Source organism: Acipenser ruthenus, unplaced genomic scaffold (genome assembly GCF_902713425.1).
Source record: "Acipenser ruthenus unplaced genomic scaffold, fAciRut3.2 maternal haplotype, whole genome shotgun sequence".
Lineage (NCBI taxonomy): Eukaryota > Metazoa > Chordata > Actinopteri > Acipenseriformes > Acipenseridae > Acipenser > Acipenser ruthenus.
The window spans coordinates 1-22,455 of record NW_026708128.1 but is presented as its reverse complement, the minus strand read 5'-3'; the positions used below and the strand labels follow the sequence as shown (position 1 = coordinate 22,455).

General features: G+C 42.7%; 4 protein-coding genes across 6 annotated transcripts; 2 read left to right on the top strand and 2 right to left on the bottom strand.

The window, feature by feature from the left end:
• The first annotated feature begins 2,362 nt into the window (after nucleotides 1–2,362).
• Nucleotides 2,363–4,458, top strand: LOC117964922 (uncharacterized). 3 transcript variants are annotated; one of them, XM_034909723.2, is made up of 5 exons: nucleotides 2,363–2,493; nucleotides 2,804–2,883; nucleotides 3,396–3,466; nucleotides 3,719–3,794; nucleotides 4,259–4,458. In XM_034909723.2, exons 3-5 carry the CDS (start codon nucleotides 3,415–3,417, stop codon nucleotides 4,401–4,403), a joined length of 273 nt encoding a protein of 90 aa, XP_034765614.1. In that variant the 5' UTR covers nucleotides 2,363–2,493; nucleotides 2,804–2,883; nucleotides 3,396–3,414; the 3' UTR covers nucleotides 4,404–4,458. The 3 variants fall into 3 exon arrangements, with proteins under 3 accessions (XP_034765614.1, XP_034765615.1, XP_058875903.1); XM_059019920.1 differs by having other exon boundaries at nucleotides 2,401–2,493; nucleotides 2,716–2,883; XM_034909724.2 differs by lacking the exon at nucleotides 2,804–2,883 and having other exon boundaries at nucleotides 2,378–2,493.
• Nucleotides 4,459–5,794: 1,336 nt separating this feature from the next.
• LOC131696845 (apolipoprotein C-II-like) lies at nucleotides 5,795–7,697 on the top strand. The gene is made up of 4 exons (XM_059019918.1): nucleotides 5,795–5,878; nucleotides 6,197–6,257; nucleotides 6,430–6,598; nucleotides 7,045–7,697. The coding sequence occupies exons 2-4, from the start codon at nucleotides 6,212–6,214 to the stop codon at nucleotides 7,130–7,132; spliced, it is 303 nt and encodes a 100-aa protein (XP_058875901.1). The 5' UTR covers nucleotides 5,795–5,878; nucleotides 6,197–6,211; the 3' UTR covers nucleotides 7,133–7,697.
• Nucleotides 7,698–8,081: 384 nt separating this feature from the next.
• Nucleotides 8,082–18,582, bottom strand: LOC117969747 (histone-lysine N-methyltransferase PRDM9-like). Its single transcript, XM_059019912.1, has 9 exons — nucleotides 18,503–18,582; nucleotides 15,254–15,471; nucleotides 14,632–14,751; nucleotides 14,230–14,306; nucleotides 13,713–13,920; nucleotides 12,299–12,570; nucleotides 11,380–11,447; nucleotides 10,670–10,860; nucleotides 8,082–10,046 (listed from the first exon to the last, which is right to left on the bottom strand). The coding sequence occupies exons 1-9, from the start codon at nucleotides 18,580–18,582 to the stop codon at nucleotides 9,310–9,312; spliced, it is 1,971 nt and encodes a 656-aa protein (XP_058875895.1). The 3' UTR covers nucleotides 8,082–9,309.
• On the bottom strand, nucleotides 17,529–22,450 carry LOC131729695 (transmembrane protein 145-like; the record flags this gene model as incomplete). The annotated part of the gene is made up of 8 exons (XM_059019905.1): nucleotides 17,529–18,877; nucleotides 19,341–19,538; nucleotides 19,989–20,109; nucleotides 20,320–20,492; nucleotides 21,057–21,150; nucleotides 21,512–21,590; nucleotides 22,013–22,093; nucleotides 22,378–22,450. Coding segments are annotated over 8 exons (1,041 nt in total), but the record flags the coding sequence as incomplete, so codon positions are not given.
• Nucleotides 22,451–22,455: the final 5 nt, after the last annotated feature.

Below are 22,455 nucleotides of genomic sequence, written 5' to 3'. Positions count from 1 at the left end.
CATGATCTGCATTATAAAAAACAGTCATAGACAGGGAACATAACATGGTGTAATACTGCACACACAGTGACTGAAGGGGGAATATGACTTCATGCACAAATCTGTATCAGTTATATCAGTGCCATCTAGTAGGCAAATACTTGGTATGGTCCATTATATTATTAATTAGTTATTCAGCAAACGCTTTTATCCAAAGTGGCTTACAGAGACTAGGGGAGTGAACTCTGCATCATCAACAACTGCTGCTGCTGCTGCTGCTGCTGCTGCAGAGTCACTTCCAATAGGAGCTCGTTTGTTTGACGTCTCATCCGAAGGATGGAGCACAAGGAGGTGAAGTGACTTGCTCAGGGTCACACACAGTGAGTCAATGGCTGAGCTGGGATTTGATCCTCCTGGTAGCTTTTCTTTCTCTGGGTTTAAAGATCAGATTTAGGAGAATGGCTTTGAATTGCATACAAACACACACAACTGGGACATTATCATTTCTCTTCACTCTGAATTTCTTTTTTGTTTGACCTCCAGGTGGCGCTATGCACACACACACAGATGCTGGCTGATTGCAGCAGGTTTCTGACGGTTTGTGTTTCAAAGGTCAGGGTTCCTAGAAAAATGCTAAGAAATATTTTTCAAGGGCAGTGTTTTTTTTTATTTTTTTTTATAAACATTGTCACAGGTTAACAGTTCTTAGAGAAACGAGATTTCAAACTGTCTCTAAATCTGCTTAGTTGTAAAAGGAGTTTGTTGACTTCACAAACAACCGCCACAGCCTTTGAAATCCAAAGTTCAGTCACCTCGCAAACCTACACAAATACCAGGCTGCTTAGATAACAGGCTCAAAGAGCACACTCGCTTATTTTATCTAATCATTATTATTTTTTTCTCCCCCAAAAAAGTAAAGTTTGCATAAATATAAATACTTTAAAAACCATTAAAAATACAATCTAAAAACGTTTCATAGAATCACAAATAAATCCAATGAAAAACGTGTTGTGATCAAAACCTCTGTTTACTTACAATAACCAGTCTCTTTATAGGATCAAAATAAAGGCCTACAGACATAATCTGATTAAGTAACATTAAACCTATGGAATTTATTTTTTAAATATCGTAATACGCATTTTAACGCATCCTACATGTATTGCGTATGATATAATCGTCAATCCCAACATGAGAAATGAAGTTATTTATCAGTCTACTCAGAATAGTATTTTATTATTATTAATTAGAGAGTAATATGCTTCATCAACAACTGTTGCTGGTGCTGCAGAGTCACTTCCGATAGGACCTCGTTTGTTTTACGACTCATCCGAAGGACGGAACATAGCGAGTTAATGGCTAAGCTGGGATTTGAACCGGGGACCCGCTTGTCTTAATACTTTTTCTTTAATCACTGGGCCATCAAGCCCCCTTCATATCTAAACATGCAGTAATGTGAACAAACAGCGCTCTCGTGTTCTTATCAGAACATTCCCCCGCATCGGATAAACAGCCGCACAGTTCAGACTCCTCTGGGACTTCACAATCTGGAGCAATACATCAAATAACCCGCTTACCCCCAACATAACATGCCTGTGTTTGAATCGTTGTAATTAATAGACATGGAGAAGTTACAATATTGCGAATTCTTAGTAAAAACGAAGCGTTGAAAACTATAAAACCTCCTGTTTATTTTTCCAAGCACATTATACAATAATAACAGTGAAAGCATTGTAAAGCACAGAGAGGTCTGGTAAAGCACAGGGAAGCATTGTAAAGCACAGAGAGGTCTGGTAAAGCATAGGGAAGCATTGTAAAGCACAGAGAGGTCTGGTAAAGCACAGGGAAGCATTGTAAAGCACAGAGAGGTCTGGTAAAGCATAGGGAAGCATTGTAAAGCACAGAGAGGTCTGGTAAAGCATAGGGAAGCATTGTAAAGCACAGAGAGGTCTGGTAAAGCATAGGGAAGCATTGTAAAGCACAGAGAGGTGTGGTAAAGCATAGGGAAGCATTGTAAAGCACAGAGAGGTCTGGTAAAGCATAGGGAAGCATTGTAAAGCACCGAGAGTAATGGTAAAGCACAGGGAAGCTAGTAGTGTCTGTTTGGGGTGTTTTAGAGTCACAATCTAACTGTGCTTCGCGATTCATCCCCCCATTTCCAACTCAATCTCGCCAATATATTTTGGGGGAATTGATTTTCAAAAATTGAAAAAAGGGAATCGATCGCAACCCTGGAAACGACAGTCTAAAAAAATTCTAATAAATACAGGAATGTGAAAGTATTGTCTAAACAGATATAAAACCCCAAAAGACAACATATCTGTATTCTTCCAAAGAATAAAACCCGCAAACACAGAGGAGATGATTTGCTAAGCGCTGGCTCGAAGCTGCGGAAGGTCACGGCGGAGTCTGACATGATCGACCCGCGCAGATCAACATCCGATCCCGACCCCTTCAAATACAATCTCGAAGCGTCGAGGGTGTAAAACAGCGCTCACTCTACCGTGGAGCCGAGAGGTAGGAAACGCTATTGAAACATACCTGTCATTGTAAAATGAGAACAACTTCTGTCATGTTATCTTACACCTAATATATCCTAATCGATTCATTCTGCACTGCTGGGGAAGCGCTATGCAATTATATTAATAATGCCATGTTGTTAGTTTAATGTTGTTTACCATTTATAATTGTGCTTTTATACTCTGTAAAAAAATAATAAAATACTATTTTTTTTTACAGGGAATACATAAAAATAAATAAATAAGGGCAATATTTTCAAAATTCAAATGTATGCAGTCTTAAACAGTACAGGTAATATCGTTTCAAGGTTTTTCACCATTTCAAACGCACTGAGAAAGCGAGAACAGACCATTCCTATTGAGTGGATCCTGAAGCGAGATTTACCAGGTGAAAGTGAACTCGTGATTCGCTGGCATTGCATTCTGGTATTGTGTGTAATAATGTGTGTAAAAACGTGCTGTCTTATTTTTGTAGCATTATTATTTTTTTCATGACACGCTGGATAGGATGGGGTGTACCCTCCACTTTGAGGTGTGATTGATTACCTTTGAGTCCGCCTGGGATTCGTAATTTAATAGGAACTTGGTGCGAGATGTCATTGTTGCCGATTAGATTCTCTTGTTTCTTATAAAACTCAGAAGACTAAAAGTACTTTACCTAGATTGCTCCAGTAAAAACCCAACTGTATAAATGGGTAATTGTATGTAAAAATAATGTGATATCTTGTAACAGTTGTAAGCCGCCCTGGATAAGGGTGTCTGCTAATAAATAAATAATAATAATAATTTTCTCAGAATCCTGTCTCATCCTAGCAGGTAAAGTGTAGCTATGAACAAGCGACAGTGCCCCCTAGCGGTTATTTTATGTGTCTGAATGAAATAACTCTTCATGTTTTGCAGGACTCGTCACGCTTGGAGAATGGGGTGCAGAACACTCGTTGTAACGATCGTCCTCGCCTGCGCGCTGCGAGGTAGCCTCTTTTAAATCGCTTGAACCCGTTACGGGATGATTCATACTCGAATGGTCAAGGATCGCGAGTTGCGATCCACCTCGATTGTATATTCGGCTGTGGAATTCTGCTGTGACGTCAGGGGTGAGGGGTGAGGGGAGAGGGAGGGTTTTGGGGTCACCCAACATTCGGAAGGAACTAAATCCGAAAACCAGAATTTATTTTTGAATTGTGCATTCAAGCAAATGTTTTACATAGACCATCTTCTTACAGTTTACCTGTCTGAAGGCGCCCCGGCGGATGTACAGAGCGGCGAGGCGGAGCAGGCTGGGCTGTTGGACCGGTACAGGTGAGCGAGTAAAATGACACGATGTGGGGAGGGGGGGCTGGTTTGCACGCTGGTGTTTCTGCACGCCAGCATTAATTAGCCGCAAAATACCTCTCGGTCAGCGATAGGGAAACCTTGTGGCTGACGTGTTTTCTCTCTACCGCTGACTGGTTTCACAATCCCGAGCAGCACTAGTCTGCGATTACTTTAACTAACATGAGTTAGTCCAAAGATTAGAGACTTGCTGGTTCAGCGGTTAAAGAAAAGGGCTTGCTAGGAGGGTGAGGGTTCAAATCCCGGCTCAGCCACTGACTCACTGTGCGTGACCCTGAGCGAGTCACTTCACCTCCTTGTGCTCCATCCAGATGAGGCGTAAAACAAACGAGGTTCTATTGGAAGTGACTCTACAGCAGCAGCAGTTGTTATAAGTCGCTTATAATAAAATTTCGTTTTTAATTTCGTTTTTAATGTGTTTTGTTGTGCAGGTCGTGGTTTGATAACCTGGAATTCACGGCTCCTCTTAGCGGTTTCGCGCAGGCGTACTACGAAGATCACATCAGACCTGTCACCTTGCCCCTGGTGAAATGGGTTTCGGATAAAGTCGATTATGCCTGGAGCTTCGTGTTTTAACCAAAAAAAGGAGTTCTGGAATTAATGCATTAATAAAAAAATGACATTTTCTTTTTGTCTGTTGTATTTGATTTATTTTACAATGATTCCCAGTGGCTACTCAAACACAAGCCTGTAAAGGAAAGTCATTAATGTAGATTCACTCTCCCTGTGCAGCAGGTATAGGACCCCACACCCTGACACCCCCACACTGTAGATTCACTCTCCCTGTGGATTAATAACCTACAATATAATAATAATAATAATAATAATAATAATAATAATAATAATAATAATAATAATAATAATAATAATAATAATAATAATAATAATATAAACACGTATTTAGTCATTTAGCAGACGCTTTTACCCAAAGCGACTTCTAGAGGTAGAGGGGTGAACTCTGCATCATCAACAACTGCTGCTGCTGCTGCTGCAGAGTCACTTCCAGTAGGAGCTCGTTTGTTTTACGTCTCATCCGAAGGATGTACACGTCATGTGCCACGTGTCTCTGCACGAAGATTGGCCGGTGAAGGAGGTGTTTAATTTGAATCCAAGTGAGTTGCTAACTGGTGTTGAACCTGTTTCACTGTGCGGCTCTGAATCGATCATGTTTCAGAGCCCGTTGTCGACCTTTTACCTCATTGGAAAACGTGGCAACTATAGAGCAGGCTCTGCATAGTCCATAGGAACCGGGTGACACAGTGTATAGCACCTTCATCAAATTTAGTACCCCCTCTTCCTCCTCCTCCTCCTCCTCATATAATATTTGTAGTTTGCTTGTAAGATTGTACCCCAGCGTCACGTGGTTCTATGTTCCTTTTTTTACCTAAAAATGTTTTTTTGTAATAAAATCACTGTAAGTAAACATGTTGAACTTTAGAATCATATGCATGGAGAAAACACAAAAAAAGTCATGTGCGTTCATTTAATTACCCTACAGTGTACAGCTCTGTCCAAGAATGAATGCTATAGAAGGAACTCATCTTGCTTCATCAAGTCGAATGAAACCTGATGGAATAACGTCACGTTAACATAATGAATTGCACGCCGCCGCTTTGTAGTGTTCCATAAACTTAAAAAGACACAAACTGGAAAATGTGACATTTCAAAATCTAACATGACATACTACTGCACTAGCATTAATTCTACCGGTAGACTTTTGAGATATCATTATAGTTTCTTTGATGTTAAATAAAAGATCTAGGTTACGGCCACATAGTTTGTCTTTACATTATGTCCCAATCCTAAAATTCTAGGTGACGCTAACTCTTTTCCAGTTACCCTGACCCTCTACCCTGGACTCTGTGTTTGCAGTGTCGCTGTTTTGTTTGCCTGGACTTGGGACCGTAAACTTGGACATGTCCAGCATGGCCAGCCGGGGCTACTAGACAGAAAAACACAAACACGGCATTGCACAAGCATCCGGGTCCCGTATAAATAGCCAAGGCGAGGTCAGCTTGTATCGTCTTTACTCAGATCCGCTGGACGCTCTGGTGAGTAACGACGTCCATACCGGCTTTACCTGCACGTTGGTTCTTAACTCCGCATAGGAATCGGCCGTATTCATAAACTATCAGCGTGCATGCAATTGCATATATGGTTTTGCAAATTAAAATACTTTCTTTCTTTCTTTCTTTCTTTCTTTCGTTCTTTTTGAGTTTTGAATTTAATATTTTTCCCCGATGTAAAAGTTCAGACGATCGAGTTTGAGTGCAACAGCGACACCTTGTGGACGAAAAAGTTAATCGCAGATAAAGCGACACTTGGCTGATGTGAATGATATACTGTATAAATATGTATTTCTTTCGCAGATTCCAATATTCAAAATGAAACTGATTACTGTGGCTGTTTTACTGGCTGTTTTCTGCTATGGTATGTATATGAAAAATATATATTGACTTCCCCCTTGTTTGAAGCAAACACAGATTGACAGACCTGACGGTCAATGCTGCGTATTGGAAATGCATTATTGCGCGTTATAATATATCGTGTGTCCTGTCTGCTGTGCCCGCTCTGAACGCTTCATCCCCGATTGCATTATCAGGAGTCGAGAGTTTCAGGCTGCAGAAGCGCGATGCAGAGCCCACAGCCCCGCCCTCCGCCTGGGGTAATGTCGTGACCGACACGTTGTGGGATTACTGGGGCAAGGGGACCGCGCTCGCCAGCGGCTGGATAGAGGACGTCAAGTCATGGAAGGTGGACGAGAAAGTCATGTACGTACAGATATATAAATTCAACCCTATGTATACATGGTCCTGCTCTGTTTCAAGTATATTAACTGTAAACTGCTATCGTACCAACAAGCTAAACAATGCCGTTCATTGTCCATCAATGGTTAGTTTATAGATTGACATGTGCATATCTTTTTTATTGAAATGTGTAACACATTAGCGAATAATCCAATAACGAACTTAAAATAACATTCTGACAAGCTGCAAGATACGCTACCCCTAGTCAGTGGCGCTGGAAACATTTTTATAGCGGGGGTGCTGAAAGCCATTGAACAAAACTGTAACCCCTGTGTATGATGGAAGCCATGTGAAGTCAGGGGGTGCTGCCCCCCGCCCCCACCCCCGGCTAGTGTTTCTACAGCAGCGTGTGAACTTTGGTCTAAATTCCAACATTGATTGTATATTTCTGTTTTTGTTTTATTTGACAGAAACTTGTACACAGAAAGTGCGGCAGCGATCGAGACGTACACAGGGATCCTTAAAGACCAGATCTATCATTCCTGGAACCAGCAATAAAACCCGCTAATACTCAGCGCTCACCCCCGGGGCTGAACCAACATCTCCATATCCCACAAGACCAGATCTATCATTCCTGAACCAGCAATAAAACCCGCTAATACTCAGCGCTCACCCCCGGGACTGAACCAACATCTCCATATCCCACAAGACCAGATCTATCATTCCTGAACCAGCAATAAAACCCGCTAATACTCACCGCTCACCCCCGGGGCTGAACCAACATCTCCATATCCCACAAGACCAGATCTATCATTCCTGAACCAGCAATAAAACCCGCTAATACTCAGCGCTCACCCCCGGGGCTGAACCGACATCATCATATCCCACAAGACTGTCATTTAACTCCTGTCTCTGTTGAATCACAAGCCTGTCGATTTTACAAAACATCTGGAATCTAATTGAAGCCTTCAAAGTGCTTTGCAAATGATAGAAGTAGTAACACAAGTACTTAAACATTCTCGAGTTGTTTCACTCTACATCTTGTGCGTTATATGTGTTTCCCTCGTCACAACATAGGAGTCCTTTACTGTTTCAAGAATAAACTCATCATTTTTTTTAAGAACGATTTTTTTTTTCAATGAGACTGTACCACAAACAATGCATTGAGTGAAATTCTTCTTGAAATAAAATGTTTACTTTGTAAAAAAAAACCAAAAAAACAAAACAACCAAAAGGCGTTTGTAGTAAATTATTTTTAAAAGAATGTTTTGAGCCGGCTGCAATGTAAACACGTTAAATGCATATTGTAGGTATGAGGAAAGTGATCTGCGAAGTTACTGTGTAAATGCACTGCGGTAAGGGTTAATATTGAGCGATACATACAGGCTCCCAACTTCATGCAGGTGCAGCAGCTTTAGGTCTAAATCTCTAAACAAAACCCAGCTCTCCATCGCAAAACGAGATCGTACCATCTCAACAGGGGCTAACTTCGCTAAACATTTCAAATACAGAGTGTGTGTGTGTGTGTGTGTATATATACAGAAATAGAATTATCTGAGAATGCTTGTATAATTACAATACTAAACATTCAGAGACACGTCACAAGTGATTTTCTTGTCTTTAAAACGTTTATTGGGGCTCCTGAATTAAATATTAACATTTAAAAACACAGATTCATCTCGTATAAAATCAGCAGCTGTATCTGCCAGGAGATGAAATGTAAAACGCCATAAAATAGAATACGACTTGTCCAGTTAATCTCATAAAGATTAAAAAAAAAAAAAAGTGAAATAAATAATCATAAATATTAAATAGCATATTTAAGCATAACAGGCATGTTGTTTTAATTTAACAAAGCATAAACATTTTAAAACAGAATAGCAAAGTGTATTGACATTGAATCACAGGCAACAACAAAGGAGTCTGTTCACTTTAAAAACAGAACTTAAACCCTTAGACCCCTCATTAAAATGGTAGCGTTGGTAAAAAGTCTATGAGACTTTGACATCTTCCCAGCAAAAACGTCTTTAAATGACTTTGCATATTGAGGATCTCATCATTATATCAGCTTGTCCATAACTATTAAACCCACAATAGCGCTACATTGTGATAAAATAAAATAAACCTAATAAATTCAATGACAAACGTTTCAACCAGAAATTCTTTCTCAATGTCTTCAATTGAGACTCAGAGGGAGAACAAAGAAGGTTCCATGGAACACTGAGAGTCTATGGACTTTGGAACACTAAGTAAGAAGGTTCCATGGAACACTGAGAGTCTATGGACTTTGGAACACTAAGTAAGAAGGTTCCATGGAACTCTCACTGTGAGTTACGGAACATAAAGAGGGTTCTAGAGAACAATGGAACAAAGGGATAGAGGAGCTCAGGGATTGATGGTGTCATTGAGCCGGAATAACAAAGTGTAGTAAAGTACAGTAAAAGCATGTTCAATCAAAGATCTGTATAGTAAATACATTGTAAACACAATGGTTGAAGCCGGTTCAAATGAAATAAACTGCAAGATTGCAGTGTGCATGTACAGTACTGTCGTAAGTTTTTTTTTATAATGCAGATTATTGATCCCAACCTTGTCCCTGTTTAAAATTGTGCAGCTCAATTAATTTCTCAACAAAATCAACACAATGTTTAACATTGACAGGTAGGTGTGTGTTCAGTTATGAAAGGAAACATATTTCCCCTCACAATGAGTGAAGTCATGCAGGGCTCGGCATGTCAGGAGTGAGTTCTCTGGTGTGAAACAAGACTGCGTGACTGACTGAACCTCTTCCCACAGTCAGAGCAGCGATACGGTTTCTCTCCTGTGTGAGTTCGCTGGTGTGAAACAAGGTGTCCTGACTGACTGAACCTCTTCCCACAGTCAGAGCAGCGATATGGTTTCTCTCCTGTGTGAGTTCGCTGGTGTTTTTCAAGGCTGTCTGACCACCTGAAACTCTTCCCACAGTCAGAGCAGCGATACAGTTTCTCTCCTGTGTGAGTTTGCTGGTGTGCTTTCAGGGATACTGAGTGACTGAAACTCTTCCCACAGTCAGAGCAGCGATACGGTTTCTCTCCTGTGTGAGTTCGCTGGTGTGTTTCAAGGCTGTCTGACCGAGTGAAACTCTTCCCACACTCAGAGCAGCGATATGGTTTCTCTCCTGTGTGAGTTCGCTGGTGTTTTTTCAGGTCTCCTGACCGAGTGAAACTCTTCCCACACTCAGAGCAGCGATGTGAAGCTTGCGAGTCTGATTTGTGAACTCTCCCAGAGCGTGCAGTCACTGAGCTCACCGGGGGTACAGGAAGCTGCGCCCCGCTTTGTGACGATTGATTCCTGAGTGAGCGCGCTCTCAGTATCACCACATACTCCTCAGGGTGAGTCCTCTTTGTGTGCTTCTCCAGGTACTGCTCGGCAGTGAAGGCGATGGTGCAGTGAGGGCAGGGATAGATGTCGAGGTCTTGCTCCAAATCCGCTTCTGAAGTAAGAGAAAGAGAGAAAGAGGGTGAGAGAGGGGAGGAGTGGGGAAGAGAGGGAAGTATAGAAGAAAGGGGTGAGAGTGTAAGAAAGAGGAAGGATTGTGTGGGGGGGGTAGGAGAGGGAAAGTTTAGAGAAGGGAAAGTGACAGGGGTGGCAGAGAGTGAATGATTAGGTTGGGGTAAAGGGGGTGAGAGAGTAAGAGAAGGTTGGGGAGGGAGTATGTGTGCATGTGTAAGGGAGAGGAAGAAGGGAAAAGGAGAATTAGAGAGAGAGGGGAAGAGAGAGAGAGCAAGATGAATGGAGATAAAGTGGGGAGAGAGGGATACAGGAGGGGTGTGAGTTTAGAGAGAAAGGAGAACAAAGAGAAAGAGCATCAGTTATAGTGAGGAGAAGGAGAGTGTGTGAGGGGAAGGGACAGCCTGCTTTGATTAATCAGTAATAATAATAATAATAATAATAATAATAATAATAATAATAATAATTAGTAAAAGTCCTGGTCTAAAACACCGATTCATAAATGGCTCTGATTGATTGTTCCATCGATGAATTGCTATGAAAAGCAGGCAGTGATAATATACCACAGCACAGCATTTTCCTCGGTGCACAGGGCAGCTCCAGTACCTGTCGAGCGACACTTGTTCTCCCACATCAGATCCCAGCGGATGCCCAGCTCCCTGCCGTACTCGTCCCCGTACCACACCAGCAGCTCACAGCGGGGTGGGATCGGCTTGCAGGACCTGTAGTAGATCTCACCCTTGTACTGAAAGGCCACCAGGTTTTGCTCCTCTTCATTACGGGCACAGTTCACATACCTGCAACAGCAGACAGAGATGGGGAGGAAAGGTTAGCCGCCGCTCAGGTAAGATCCTAATTAGTACTTAGTAATGAGCACTGAAAAAGGCTTGAGCTGAAATGTTTGTCCACTTGACTTGGTTTCTTGCAGTTATAGGATTCTGATTGAGTGTTTTAAAGTTATGGATAACAGATTAGCCTGTGCACAATGAATAATAATAATATATATATATATTCAATCAGAAGTGAGTTTGTCTACTTGACTTGTGAATTGAAGCACAGGTAAAGAGGAGGACAAGCCAGCACACTTGATAGCTTTTAACTAAGATTATTATTATTTATTTTTCATCTTGAAAGACAGGCAAGTCTGAGGATAGAGCCACATTACACTACCTCCACCCCATAAGGGTTCACTGAATGCCTCGTCTTTATTTTGTTGTTCAAGTGTCCTGAAGCACCCCAGCCCCTTCACATTTACCAAAGGATGGTCATTTTAGGGAATACAGAAACAAGAGGTGAGAGTGAAATGTATTCATTACCTCATCCAGTTTGAGTTAGCTTCACTCTTAGCATCGATGTACTCATGATCGTTCTTCCCTTTAGTTATCTGTAGAGTGGAATGAGATAAATCTGATTATTCTTGCTGTGCCAGAATTCATACATCCTAGCAATGGTGCTCAAACAAACAGAAAACAGCACACAACAGAAACAAGAAATACAACAGTTTGGCTGAGAATACAGTCTGAAAATAGGTTTGTAAGTCATTAAACTGGACTGCAGTAAGCTAAGACAACATTTTGACTGGAAGTCTTTTTCACTGTCTTTAATGTTGAAATGAGTTTGGATTCACACTGGGACTAAAAGCTTATTATATTAGTTCAATGTCTCACAAATATTGTTGCATAATCTGTATACATACATATATACAGTATATACATGTGGGTGGTGCCCCCCTAGCCCTAACCACTCTACCCCTGTTTGATAAGTGAGTCCAGTAAAGTGCATTCGACCCAATACAAAGACAGGTAACCTGCCACCCATGAATATCCACTGAGGATTCGACCCAATACAAAGACAGGTAACCTACCACCCATGAATATCCACTGAGGATTCGACCCAATACAAAGACAGGTAACCTACCACCCATGAATATCCAATGAGGATTCGACCCCATACAAAGACAGGTAACCTGCCACCCATGAATATCCACTGAGGATTCAACTCAATACAAAGACAGGTAACCTGCCACCCATGAATATCCACTGAGGATTCGACTCAATACAAAGACAGGTAACCTACCACCCATGAATATCCACTGAGGATTCAACCAAATACAAATACAGGTAACCTACCACCCATGAATATCCACTGAGGATTCAACCCAATACAAAGACAGGTAACCTACCACCCATGAATATCCACTGAGGATTCGACTCAATACAAAGACAGGTAACCTACCACCCATGAATATCCACTGAGGACGGCCTCCTCTTCGCGAGTCACCCCCCCCTGGTACGGCCCGAAGTGGGCCCCTCTGGGAATGACGCCGCGCTCGTTCCAGGCCCCCAGCCCTGCGTTTGGGATCTTGGAGACTCTGATGCTCATGCCCTGAGGTGTGGTGAGGCGAGCCCTGTGTGCCAGGCCCACCTCAGCGGCCGTGTCTGGAATGAACAGTGCAGGGCCATGCAGCCCACACACATCAATGAAGAAGGTCTGGCAGTCCTCGCAGTCTAAGAATTAACAGGGACAGAGTCAATCCACAGGAAAATAACAGACATGCGGAGCACAATTCCAGTCTTGAGGGCTTTATTCCACCTTGAACAAAATGTCATTCTGACAGATTAAAACTAACTAAAGAATGTGTTAACAAAACTGAACTGCATATTTAGGTATCTGCTAGCTGGAGCATGCTAACCCATGATGAAAGTTTGCCATGGTAAATTTGTGCTGCAATTTTGCATTTCACTTTGCTTAACCTTGTCCATACCATCATGTGTTTACCACCCTTTTTTAACTAGACAGAGTATACAGACCGAGTCTAAAGGTTGCTCTTGCAGCACTCACACAGGTAATCATCGTCATTGGGTTCATCTATCTCCTCGTACAGAATTCTTAGTTTCTTTCTCAAGCTGTAGCAATTTCCTGTACTGGCCTGACTGGAATTCTGTGCTCTTTGGGAATCTTTCTTGGAGTGGGCTGTAAAATCAAAACCAATCGCAAATCTGAAACTTTAACAAACTGCATTGAACTAAACTGTCACCTTTGAATTTTGTACAAAAACTACGAATGCAGAGCAAACTTTTTTTTAAAGAATTCCTAGTAGTCATTAATTTAGCAAAATACTCCAGTTTAAAAAAAACCCTATTTTGGAAATTGAAAACCCAAGAGATTTTCCTTTGTTGCTTTTATGGTGCACAACAGTAAAATACAAAAGTTTCATGAACTAAAAATTAAAAAATAGTTTCATCACAACTGCGTGTTGTGAACACAGGGTTTTGCTTTACAGCTTTGTTTCCCCAAAGTACCCCATATTACAGCCACAATGCAAACAGTTAGCAGGTCTTCTCCTGTGAAAGTTGGAGACACTGCATTTCTTATGCAAAATCGGCATGGGGCATGAGAACAGAAGGCTCTGCATAAAGATGACGCTCTGTCAAAAGCTGGTGAAGACTAATAACAAAAATTACTTTTAAAAGCTGCTCTACAAAAAATCCCCAGACAAATGAACCCTGTACCCTGCAGTGTTCATTTCAGGGAGCCTTGGCCAAAGCCCCAGCCTGATTGACAGTAGTGTGTTTGTGATTGCAATTTGCATTGATAGGAAATTGTTCTGACAGCGACTTGTAATCATTACTATTACTATTACACCTACCCGCTTTCCGAGTTTCTGCTTTTCCACTCTCCTCACTCTCAGAAGGGCTGTCGTACACAAGAAAGGCAGCCAGTTCATCATCAGTGAAGCCTTCGAATGAGTCTCCTCTGTTCTCATCAGAACTGGAGGTGGATGCGGAGGGGGTCTCTGCACTGGGGCCAGCAACACTGCTGCTGGGCGCCGGGGCCTTTTCACTATTCACATGGACCTTGATTTAAAAACAAGAGAAAAGGGGAGTACTTGTAATTATCTCTTATTTTAAGGGATGCTGAGAATGGAAGCTAAAAGCAAAGTTTGAATGGCTAAAGCGCTATAAACATTAGATTCTGCTGTGAGGGAAATAGTGTCTAACACGAGGCAAGTGCAAACAGCCTTTCATTGTTTCCGTAATTTCTTGACATTGTTAAAATTACTGCAATATGCAAGAGCTCATATTCCAAAAAATAAGAAAGGGGTGGAAAGTTTTAACTGAAGCTTGTCACTGTATTGGTAATATTGTCTTAACCTAAAACAATACCTTAGTTGTAGTCACATTTTTTGTTGTCTGTCTGTGGACAAAATCTCTTTTATAAGGTGGCCTAAAGGTTTTTGGAGCTGTGGAAACAAATGAGATGAACAAATTAACAATTGGAACAGTAACTTACCTCAGTGTGACACTTAATATGATTATGTGTAACATACAAAATAAAAAATAAACATAAAAAAATATGTGTAATACAAATAATCACAGTAGCCTACCCATTCAGAGTAATTCTGATGGCAATATGACATTTACAAATAAATAAACATTGATATATTTGGTTAATGAATAATACAACTTCTCAAAACTAGTATTTTGTTAGTTGTGATGTTGTTGCTCTCAGCCTGTGTTAGTTATTGCAGGCTAAGTATTACTCATGCACTGTATTTCCCTTTCTACCTGCTGCGGCTCTCTCCTGTCTGGGGGTCCAGTCCTCGTCGGGGTCACTGGAGTCCTCCACAGGGGGCTGCCTGCTCCTGGATCGGCGGCACATGAAGGTCGGCTTCGGAGAATTCAGCCCTGCCGTTGCACATTAACACGGATTAGAAAACGCAGGGCAAGGGCTGGATACGTGGGTATGTGGGACTGTGTTTACTAAAGAAGGTACTGAACTACTAAACTAATATTTAGACTCACTTTATAAGGTAAGACAGTCGTCCATTAAGGAGGTTTGTTCATACTAGAGGATTGTATCAAATATTTATGCATGTAAGGAGGCTGTGTGCTCCAGTGGTTAAAGAAAAGGGTTTTTTTTTAAAACTTTTTTTTTTAAGTTAAAAATTATTAATTTAATTGAAATAAATATATTGCAATCGTTTATGCTTTATTGGTTTCCATTATTTAATTAGAAATGCACGCATTTTAAGTTAATGTTGCTCATCTCAATAGTACATTTAATTTTTTGTTAAATGTGTTTATCTATTTTTTTATTTTTTATTCTGTAGTAGGGCACTTGTAAATGTTTATTTATTCTGTGTGTTATAATACTTCCCTCCACCTTGTGCGTGAATCCCACACACACCTATAGCAATCATGGCTTCGTAGTTGCGTTTCATGTTCTTGTAGCGCACTTTCTCCCACTCTTGCAGCTCTGCCCATTCTTGCTTGGAGAAATAAACCTTCAGGTCCTTGTACTTATCTTCCTGCAGCGGCAGAGCAGTAAAACGCGTCACACACACACAGACACACAGACACACACACTCACACACACACACACACACAGACACACACACACAGACACACACACACAGACACACTCTCACACACACACACACACACACACACACTGACAGACACACACACAGACACACACACACAGACACACTCTCACACACACACACACACACACAGACAGACACACACACACAGACACACTCTCACACACACACACACACACACACACACTGACAGACACACACACACAGACACACACACAGACACACTCTCACACACACACAGACACACACACACTCACAGACACACAGACACAGAGACACACACACACAGACACAGATACACACACACACACACACAAACAGATACACACACACAGACACACACACACACAAACAGATACACACACACAGACACACACTCTCACACACACACACACACAGACACACACACACACAAACAGATACACACAGACACACACACACACTCTCACACACACACACACAAACACAGATACACACACACAGACACACACACACACACTCACACACACAGACACACACACACACACAGACACACACACACACAGACACACACACACACACACACACAAACACAGATACACACACACACAGACACACACACACACACAAACAGATACACACACACACACACACAGACACACACACACACTCTCACACACACACACACAGACACAGATACACACACACACAGACACACACACACACACACTCACAGACACACACACTCACACACACACAGACACACACACACACTCACACACACACAGACACACACACAGACACACACACACACACAGACACACCCCCACCCCCACACACACACACACAGACACACACCCACCCACCCACACACAGACACCCACCCACCCACAGACACACACACACAGACACCCACCCACCCACCCACACACAGACACACACACACACAGACACACCCACACACATTTCAATATTGTATTTTACTTTTAATGGGATTTTACTCAAATATGCCACGTCCATTTTTATTAAAATCTCTTGAAAAATAAATGGTAAGCGCTTATAAGTTATTATTAATGGTAGTAATATTATACTCTCAAATCAGCGACAGGCAACACGAATCAAAAGAGACCAACAGCACTAAACCATACTGGGCAGTATTAGAGGCTTTTGTGACATTATAATAATCTATAATGTTGCATTAAAGTCATAAAGCTTAAGATACAACAACACAAATATGTTAATAATAATAACAATAATAATAATATTTACCTCAGATTCGCTGTCCATCTTGTCCTTTGGTACCTGGATCGTTCTCCACGAACTCTAAAATGTCCGCAGAAAAGCGTTTTCTCCGCTATCTCGATATTTTTCTATCACTGCTCCGCTTTCCAGTAGCTCCAATGACAAATTACTAAAATGTCTGATTTGTTTATTTATTAATTAATTTTTTTACCTGTCACCTGACCTTTAGTTCTCCCTTGACTATCCCTCCGTAAAAAAAATATCAGGCGACTGACACTTTAAATACCGGTATATTAAATAATAAATAATTGTTTTAAAATATTCTGTTTTATTGTTAATCCAAATAAAAATAATAAACTTGAAAAAAATGAGGTAACACAATTTTCCTCAGGCTGCAACACAATAATTATTTCTTCAAGGCAACCAAAATTTAATTAAAAATTACTAAATAGGTACTTATTTTCCACATTAAATTATATTTTGTTTCCACCCTCTCTGTTAATTAACCCAACTGTATGATTTATTAACAAAATAATATTTATTTATTTTTGCTCGGTTTTCAGTCGTTTTCTCTCTTCTCAAAACACTTTTTCTCCCGCCTCTCTGCCTCTCAAAGTCTCGAGCAGCGACCGTTGATGTTCACGGCTTTGGTTCAGAGCGCCGCGAGCTGTTTGAAATTCCCGCCCTATGAACTCCCCGACCAATCAGAGCAGCAATACGCAATAGCTCGGGGCGCTCGCCAGCCTGACTGCTTCGCGCGTTAAACTGGCAGTTTTTTTTGAAAGTTTGAAAAACAGGAAAATAATATTAAAATATATTTTTTACAAAACTAGAACCAAGTACCATTAAGTAATACAATTCAACGTCTCTCTTTTATATATCTATATATAAATTAAATTCACATATTTTCTTTGTGATACGTTTCACAATCAATACACTGTACAGGGTATGTACTATCAAATGAGAAAAAAATAAAGAAAGTTTTCGCTCAGACATTATAAAGTGCATATTGTACAATGTTCCTCTTTACACACACATGCACTCAGAGAGGCTGGGATGCAATTGTATTCATAGTGACTATTTTAGTAAGGAACCAACTTCGGAGCGTGTATTACAGTACGAAATGTATTTTTTAAAAAGTGGAAAAAATAGCGTGTAGTCTGAAAACACCACTGGTTACAATAAAGCGTTTAAACTGTCTGGATGTTTGTTTTGTGGTGTCTTTTTAAAAAAAGTTTTTACTCTTTTTTTAAAGCTTTTTTTTCTGTGTGAAAAAAACAACTTTTTTTTTTAATTTATTTTCATGACAATGTTCTGAAAAAAAATCAAATGAACTCCTGAAGCGTTGTGAATAATAGTGGTCCTGGAATTGAACTAGGTAAAGATAAATCTGCTGTAATAGCAATTGAATCCCAGCCAGTTCTCCTTATTGATTGGCACAGTCCTTGAATAGCAATAGGGCCAAATTCGCACAACTATTTACTCACAAACTGTCATTGGAAACGTGTTACAGTTAAAAGGGCCCCCTCCTGTGTCCAGACATTTTCACATTTTTTTTTTCACATTTTTTTACATAACATTTTACATGTGCTTGTTGCTGTAGTTTTTACATGTATATTATTTAAAAATTATATTATTATTATTATTGTTGTTGTTGTTGTTGTTGTTATATACATTTATTGTAGAAAGTCTTCATCTTGTTCTCGTTCTCTGTCTCTCTCTCCAGTTTGATTATAACACATTGCTCAGTCTGGTCTCTCCGTCTCTCTCCACCCTCCCTTGCACCCACACACACACACCTCTCTCACTCTCTCTCTCCCGCACTCTCTCACTCCTTCGCTGTCTCCCTCCTCCAATCTGTCCTCACTCCCCCTCTCACACAGTTTCTCTTTTCCCTCAATGCCACCCCCATCCTTCCCCTCATTCTCTCTGCACTCTTTTCCAGTCTCTCCCAGACCCTCTCCTCAGTCCCCCCCCAGCGACCCTCATTCCTGCGCTGGCTTCTCCCCCTGAATGCTGAAGTACTCTGGGAAGCCCCCCCCTGTGTGTTGAGTGAGAGGACGGGGGGGCGGAGGGGGCTGCAGGGAGGGAGGGAGGGGGGCGGAGGGGGGGAGGGGCACAGGGCCGCTCAGCTCAGCCGTGGTGGTGATGATCCGGCTCTGGGATTGTCCCTTCGGGGCCACCGTCTCCTCAACAGCCTTCCCGTTCTGCAGAGAGAGAGAGAGGGGGGGGAGGGAGAGAGGGAGAGAGGGGGGGGGAGGGAGAGGGAGAGAGAGAGGGAGAGAGGGGGAGGGAGAGAGAGAGGGGGGGGAGGGAGAGGGAGAGAGAGAGGGAGAGGGGAGGGGGAGAGAGAGAGAGAGAGGGGGGGGAGGGAGAGGGAGAGAGAGATCTTAATTAAGTCACACACACACACACACACAGTTAATCAGTTACAGACACTATCACAGACACACGCACTCTCCTAGACTCACAGTCGCTCACACAGACTGACACAGACACACACACACAGACTGACACAGACACACACAGAGACACTTACACTATAACAGACACACACTGCAGTCACACACACACAGTTACACAGACCGCACACACTCACATTCTCACACACACACACACACACCCACACAGAGCCAACATGCTGAGATCTGCGCGCTGCAGTGTCCTCACCCCGGCGCTAGGGGGCGCTCCGTCGCCGGAGGGGATGGAGAAGAGCTCTGTGAAGTTGGGCACCGAGTCGCTGATGAAGGTCACGTTTCCGTATCCGTGGTGAGGGAAGGTCTCCCTCGGGCTCTCCATTATCCCGATCTGCGAGGTCCGCACGTGGTACGGGAAGTTCCTATTGGCTGCGGAGGGGCGCGTGATTATCTAGGAGGAGAGGCGGGGTTAACGTGGCTGTGATTGCATTGCAGCTTTGCATTAGCGTTTAACATGGCTAGACTTGCATTGCACGATTGCATTAGTGTTTAACATTGCTAGACTTGTAGTGTCACAGTGTGGAGCAGTGGTTAGGGGCTCTGGACTCTTGACCGGAGGGTCGTGGGTTCAATCCCAGGTGGGGGACGCTGCTGCTGTACCCTTGAGCAAGGTACTTTACCTAGATTGCTCCAGTGAAAAACCCAACTGTATAAATGGGTAATTGTATGTAAAAAATAATGCCCTGGATAAGGGCATCTGCTAAGAAATAAATAATAATAATAGACTTGTATTGCACGATTGCATTAGCGTTTAACATGGCTAGACTTGCAATGCAACTTTGCCTTGCATTTTAACATTATTTGCCTCGGCTTGCTAGAGGAGACGGGGAGTGTTTCTCACCAGGAACACCGTGTGGGCGTACAGGTGAATTCCCAGCTGAATCCCGTTCACAATCTTCTCCCGAGCCCACTTGGGAATGCCGAAGTTAGCGATGAGAGCCATGACAGGGACTGCGAAGAACCTGGGGACAGACACGCGGACACAGGGACACGGAGACACGGGGACACAGTTACACAGAGAGTCGTAGAAATGGAACAGTACAGTACAGTCCTCCAAAGACCACAGAGGCGTTTGGGTCAGCTATAAAGGAACGGAGTCAGTCTGCCAGGCGAAGCATCTAAAACATGTCGGAAGGGGGGAGGGTCTTGAAGGGTCGGCGCGCTGTTCTTACCAGAGAGTGTAGGCAGCGAAGAAAGGGGCGTAGAATGCCTGCTTCTCAGGGAAATGCTTCAGAGTGATGAGAACGGCGTAGCAGAACCACACGTAGGCAACGAACTGCAGGGTGATGAGGCCATAGCCAGCAGAGGAGTCATAGGCATACACCACCTGCCCTGGGTCAAAGAACTGGAGAGAGAGAGAGAGAGAGCGAGAGGGGAGTGGCAACACCATAGAACACTGCAAACCCCTGCACAGAGCTACAGCAGCTACCCAACATGGTGTCTATATAAAGTGCTGATCTAGTGCGCTGGCATTGCCTGCTGTGTGCTGGGCAGAGCCTCGCTGTGCTGTACTGCACACAGGGCAATGCTGGCGTTACTGCACTATATAACACTAATATAAAACCCTGTACAGAACTACAGCAGCTACCCACCACGGTGTCTATATAAAGTGCTGATCTAGTGCGCTGGCATTGCCTGCTGTGTGCTGGGCAGAGCCTCGCTGTGCTGTACTGCACACAGGGCAATGCTGGCGGGACTGCACTATATAACACTAATATAAAACCCTGTACAGAACTACAGCAGCTACCCCCCATGGTGTCTATATAAAGTGCTGATCTAGTGCGCTGGCATTGCCTGCTGTGTGCTGGGCAGAGCCTCGCTGTGCTGTACTGTACACAGGGCAATGCTGGCGGGACCGCACTATATAACACTAATATAAAACCCTGTACAGAACTACAGCAGTGCTTACCTCAGCCTCGGAGATAAACAGGATGACGTGTGTGATGGTATAGAGGGTCATGTAGACTGACAGCTTCACTGAACCACTGTGACTGATGCGACCCCTAAGATAGAGCCAGAGACACACACTGATAATATCAGAGACACACGGGCACCATCATTAATATTATTATTATTATTATTATTATTATTATTATTATTATTATTATTATTATTATTATTATTACTGACAGTGGTATAAATCTGGGGGAAAAAATCGCAGTCATTATGAACGAATGTATTATTCATCATCTTCTTTATAATAATAATAATAATAATATTAATAACAACAACAACAACAACAACAACAACAATAATAATAGAGTTATCAGATCCTTATCACGTCATCTATAAACATCCTCAATATACTAGTTTTAGAAACTCTAAACGAAACTTATTACATTCAACGACAAACGTTTTCGCTACCTGGTGACTGTGAATCCTTTCCCCAGCAGAATCAGCAGCAGCAGGAAGATGAGGAAACTGACTGAGAACAAAAGCTTAGCTGAGAGAGAGAGAGAGAGAGAGAGAGAGAGAGAGAGAGAGAGAGAGAGAGAGGGGGGGGGGGGAGACAGAGAGAAAGACTGGTAAACATTGTACACACGTGTTACACGCAACACACTACACACACAGAGCGTCATGACATGTGTCATGACAGAGGGAGAGAGGTGTGGTAAGACAGAGAAAATGAACGTGACAGACAGACAGACAGCGTGACAGACAGACAGACAGTGTGACAGCATGACAGACAGACAGACAGACAGTGTGACAGTGTGACAGACAGACAGTGTGACAGTGTGACAGACAGACAGACAGACAGCGTGACAGACAGACAGACAGTGTAACAGCGTGACAGACAGACAGACAGTGTGACAGCGTGACAGACAGACAGCGTGACAGACAGACAGACAGACACACAGACGGTACCCAGTATCTTGAGGCTGCCGTTCCCGACCCCATCGTTGGCGTACAAACCCCAGTAGATACAGAACAACAGCAGACTGAGAGCTGAGGGGGGGAAGAGAAACAACATCTCACCCGCGGCACTCAATTACACACAATTACAACCAATTACAACCAATTACAACCAATTACACTCAATTACAGTTTAACAGTTTACAATAGAGAATAGTCAGCATGCCCCCCCTCACCCTCCACTCCTGCTGCTGTTGTAACCCTAACCCGAACCCTAACCTCTCACCCCCCCCTCACCACCCCCCTCACCCTCCACTCCTGCCGCTGTTGTAACCCTAACCCTAACCTCTCACCCCCCCCCTCACCACCCCCCTCACCCTCCACTCCTGCCGCTGTCATGAACATCTTGTAGGTGGTGTGAAGGAGCTGCCTCCCCTTCAGGATAACTGAGGAGA

Coding starts and splice junctions, on each gene's coding strand:
- LOC117964922 (XM_034909723.2), top strand. CDS start 3,415: ATGGGGTGCAGAACACTCGTTGTAACGATCGTCCTCGCCTGCGCGCTG. Junction 3,467..3,718: donor CCTCGCCTGCGCGCTGCGAG/GTAGCCTCTTTT, acceptor ATCTTCTTACAG/TTTACCTGTCTGAAGGCGCC. Junction 3,795..4,258: donor GGGCTGTTGGACCGGTACAG/GTGAGCGAGTAA, acceptor TTTGTTGTGCAG/GTCGTGGTTTGATAACCTGG.
- LOC131696845 (XM_059019918.1), top strand. CDS start 6,212: ATGAAACTGATTACTGTGGCTGTTTTACTGGCTGTTTTCTGCTATG. Junction 6,258..6,429: donor ACTGGCTGTTTTCTGCTATG/GTATGTATATGA, acceptor TTGCATTATCAG/GAGTCGAGAGTTTCAGGCTG. Junction 6,599..7,044: donor AAGGTGGACGAGAAAGTCAT/GTACGTACAGAT, acceptor TTTATTTGACAG/AAACTTGTACACAGAAAGTG.
- LOC117969747 (XM_059019912.1), bottom strand. CDS start 18,582: ATGGGGGTGGCATTGAGGGAAAAGAGAAACTGTGTGAGAGGGGGAGTG. Junction 14,307..14,631: donor ACAGGAGAGAGCCGCAGCAG/GTAGAAAGGGAA, acceptor TTGTTTCCACAG/CTCCAAAAACCTTTAGGCCA. Junction 12,571..13,712: donor AGCAGAAACTCGGAAAGCGG/GTAGGTGTAATA, acceptor GTTAATTCTTAG/ACTGCGAGGACTGCCAGACC.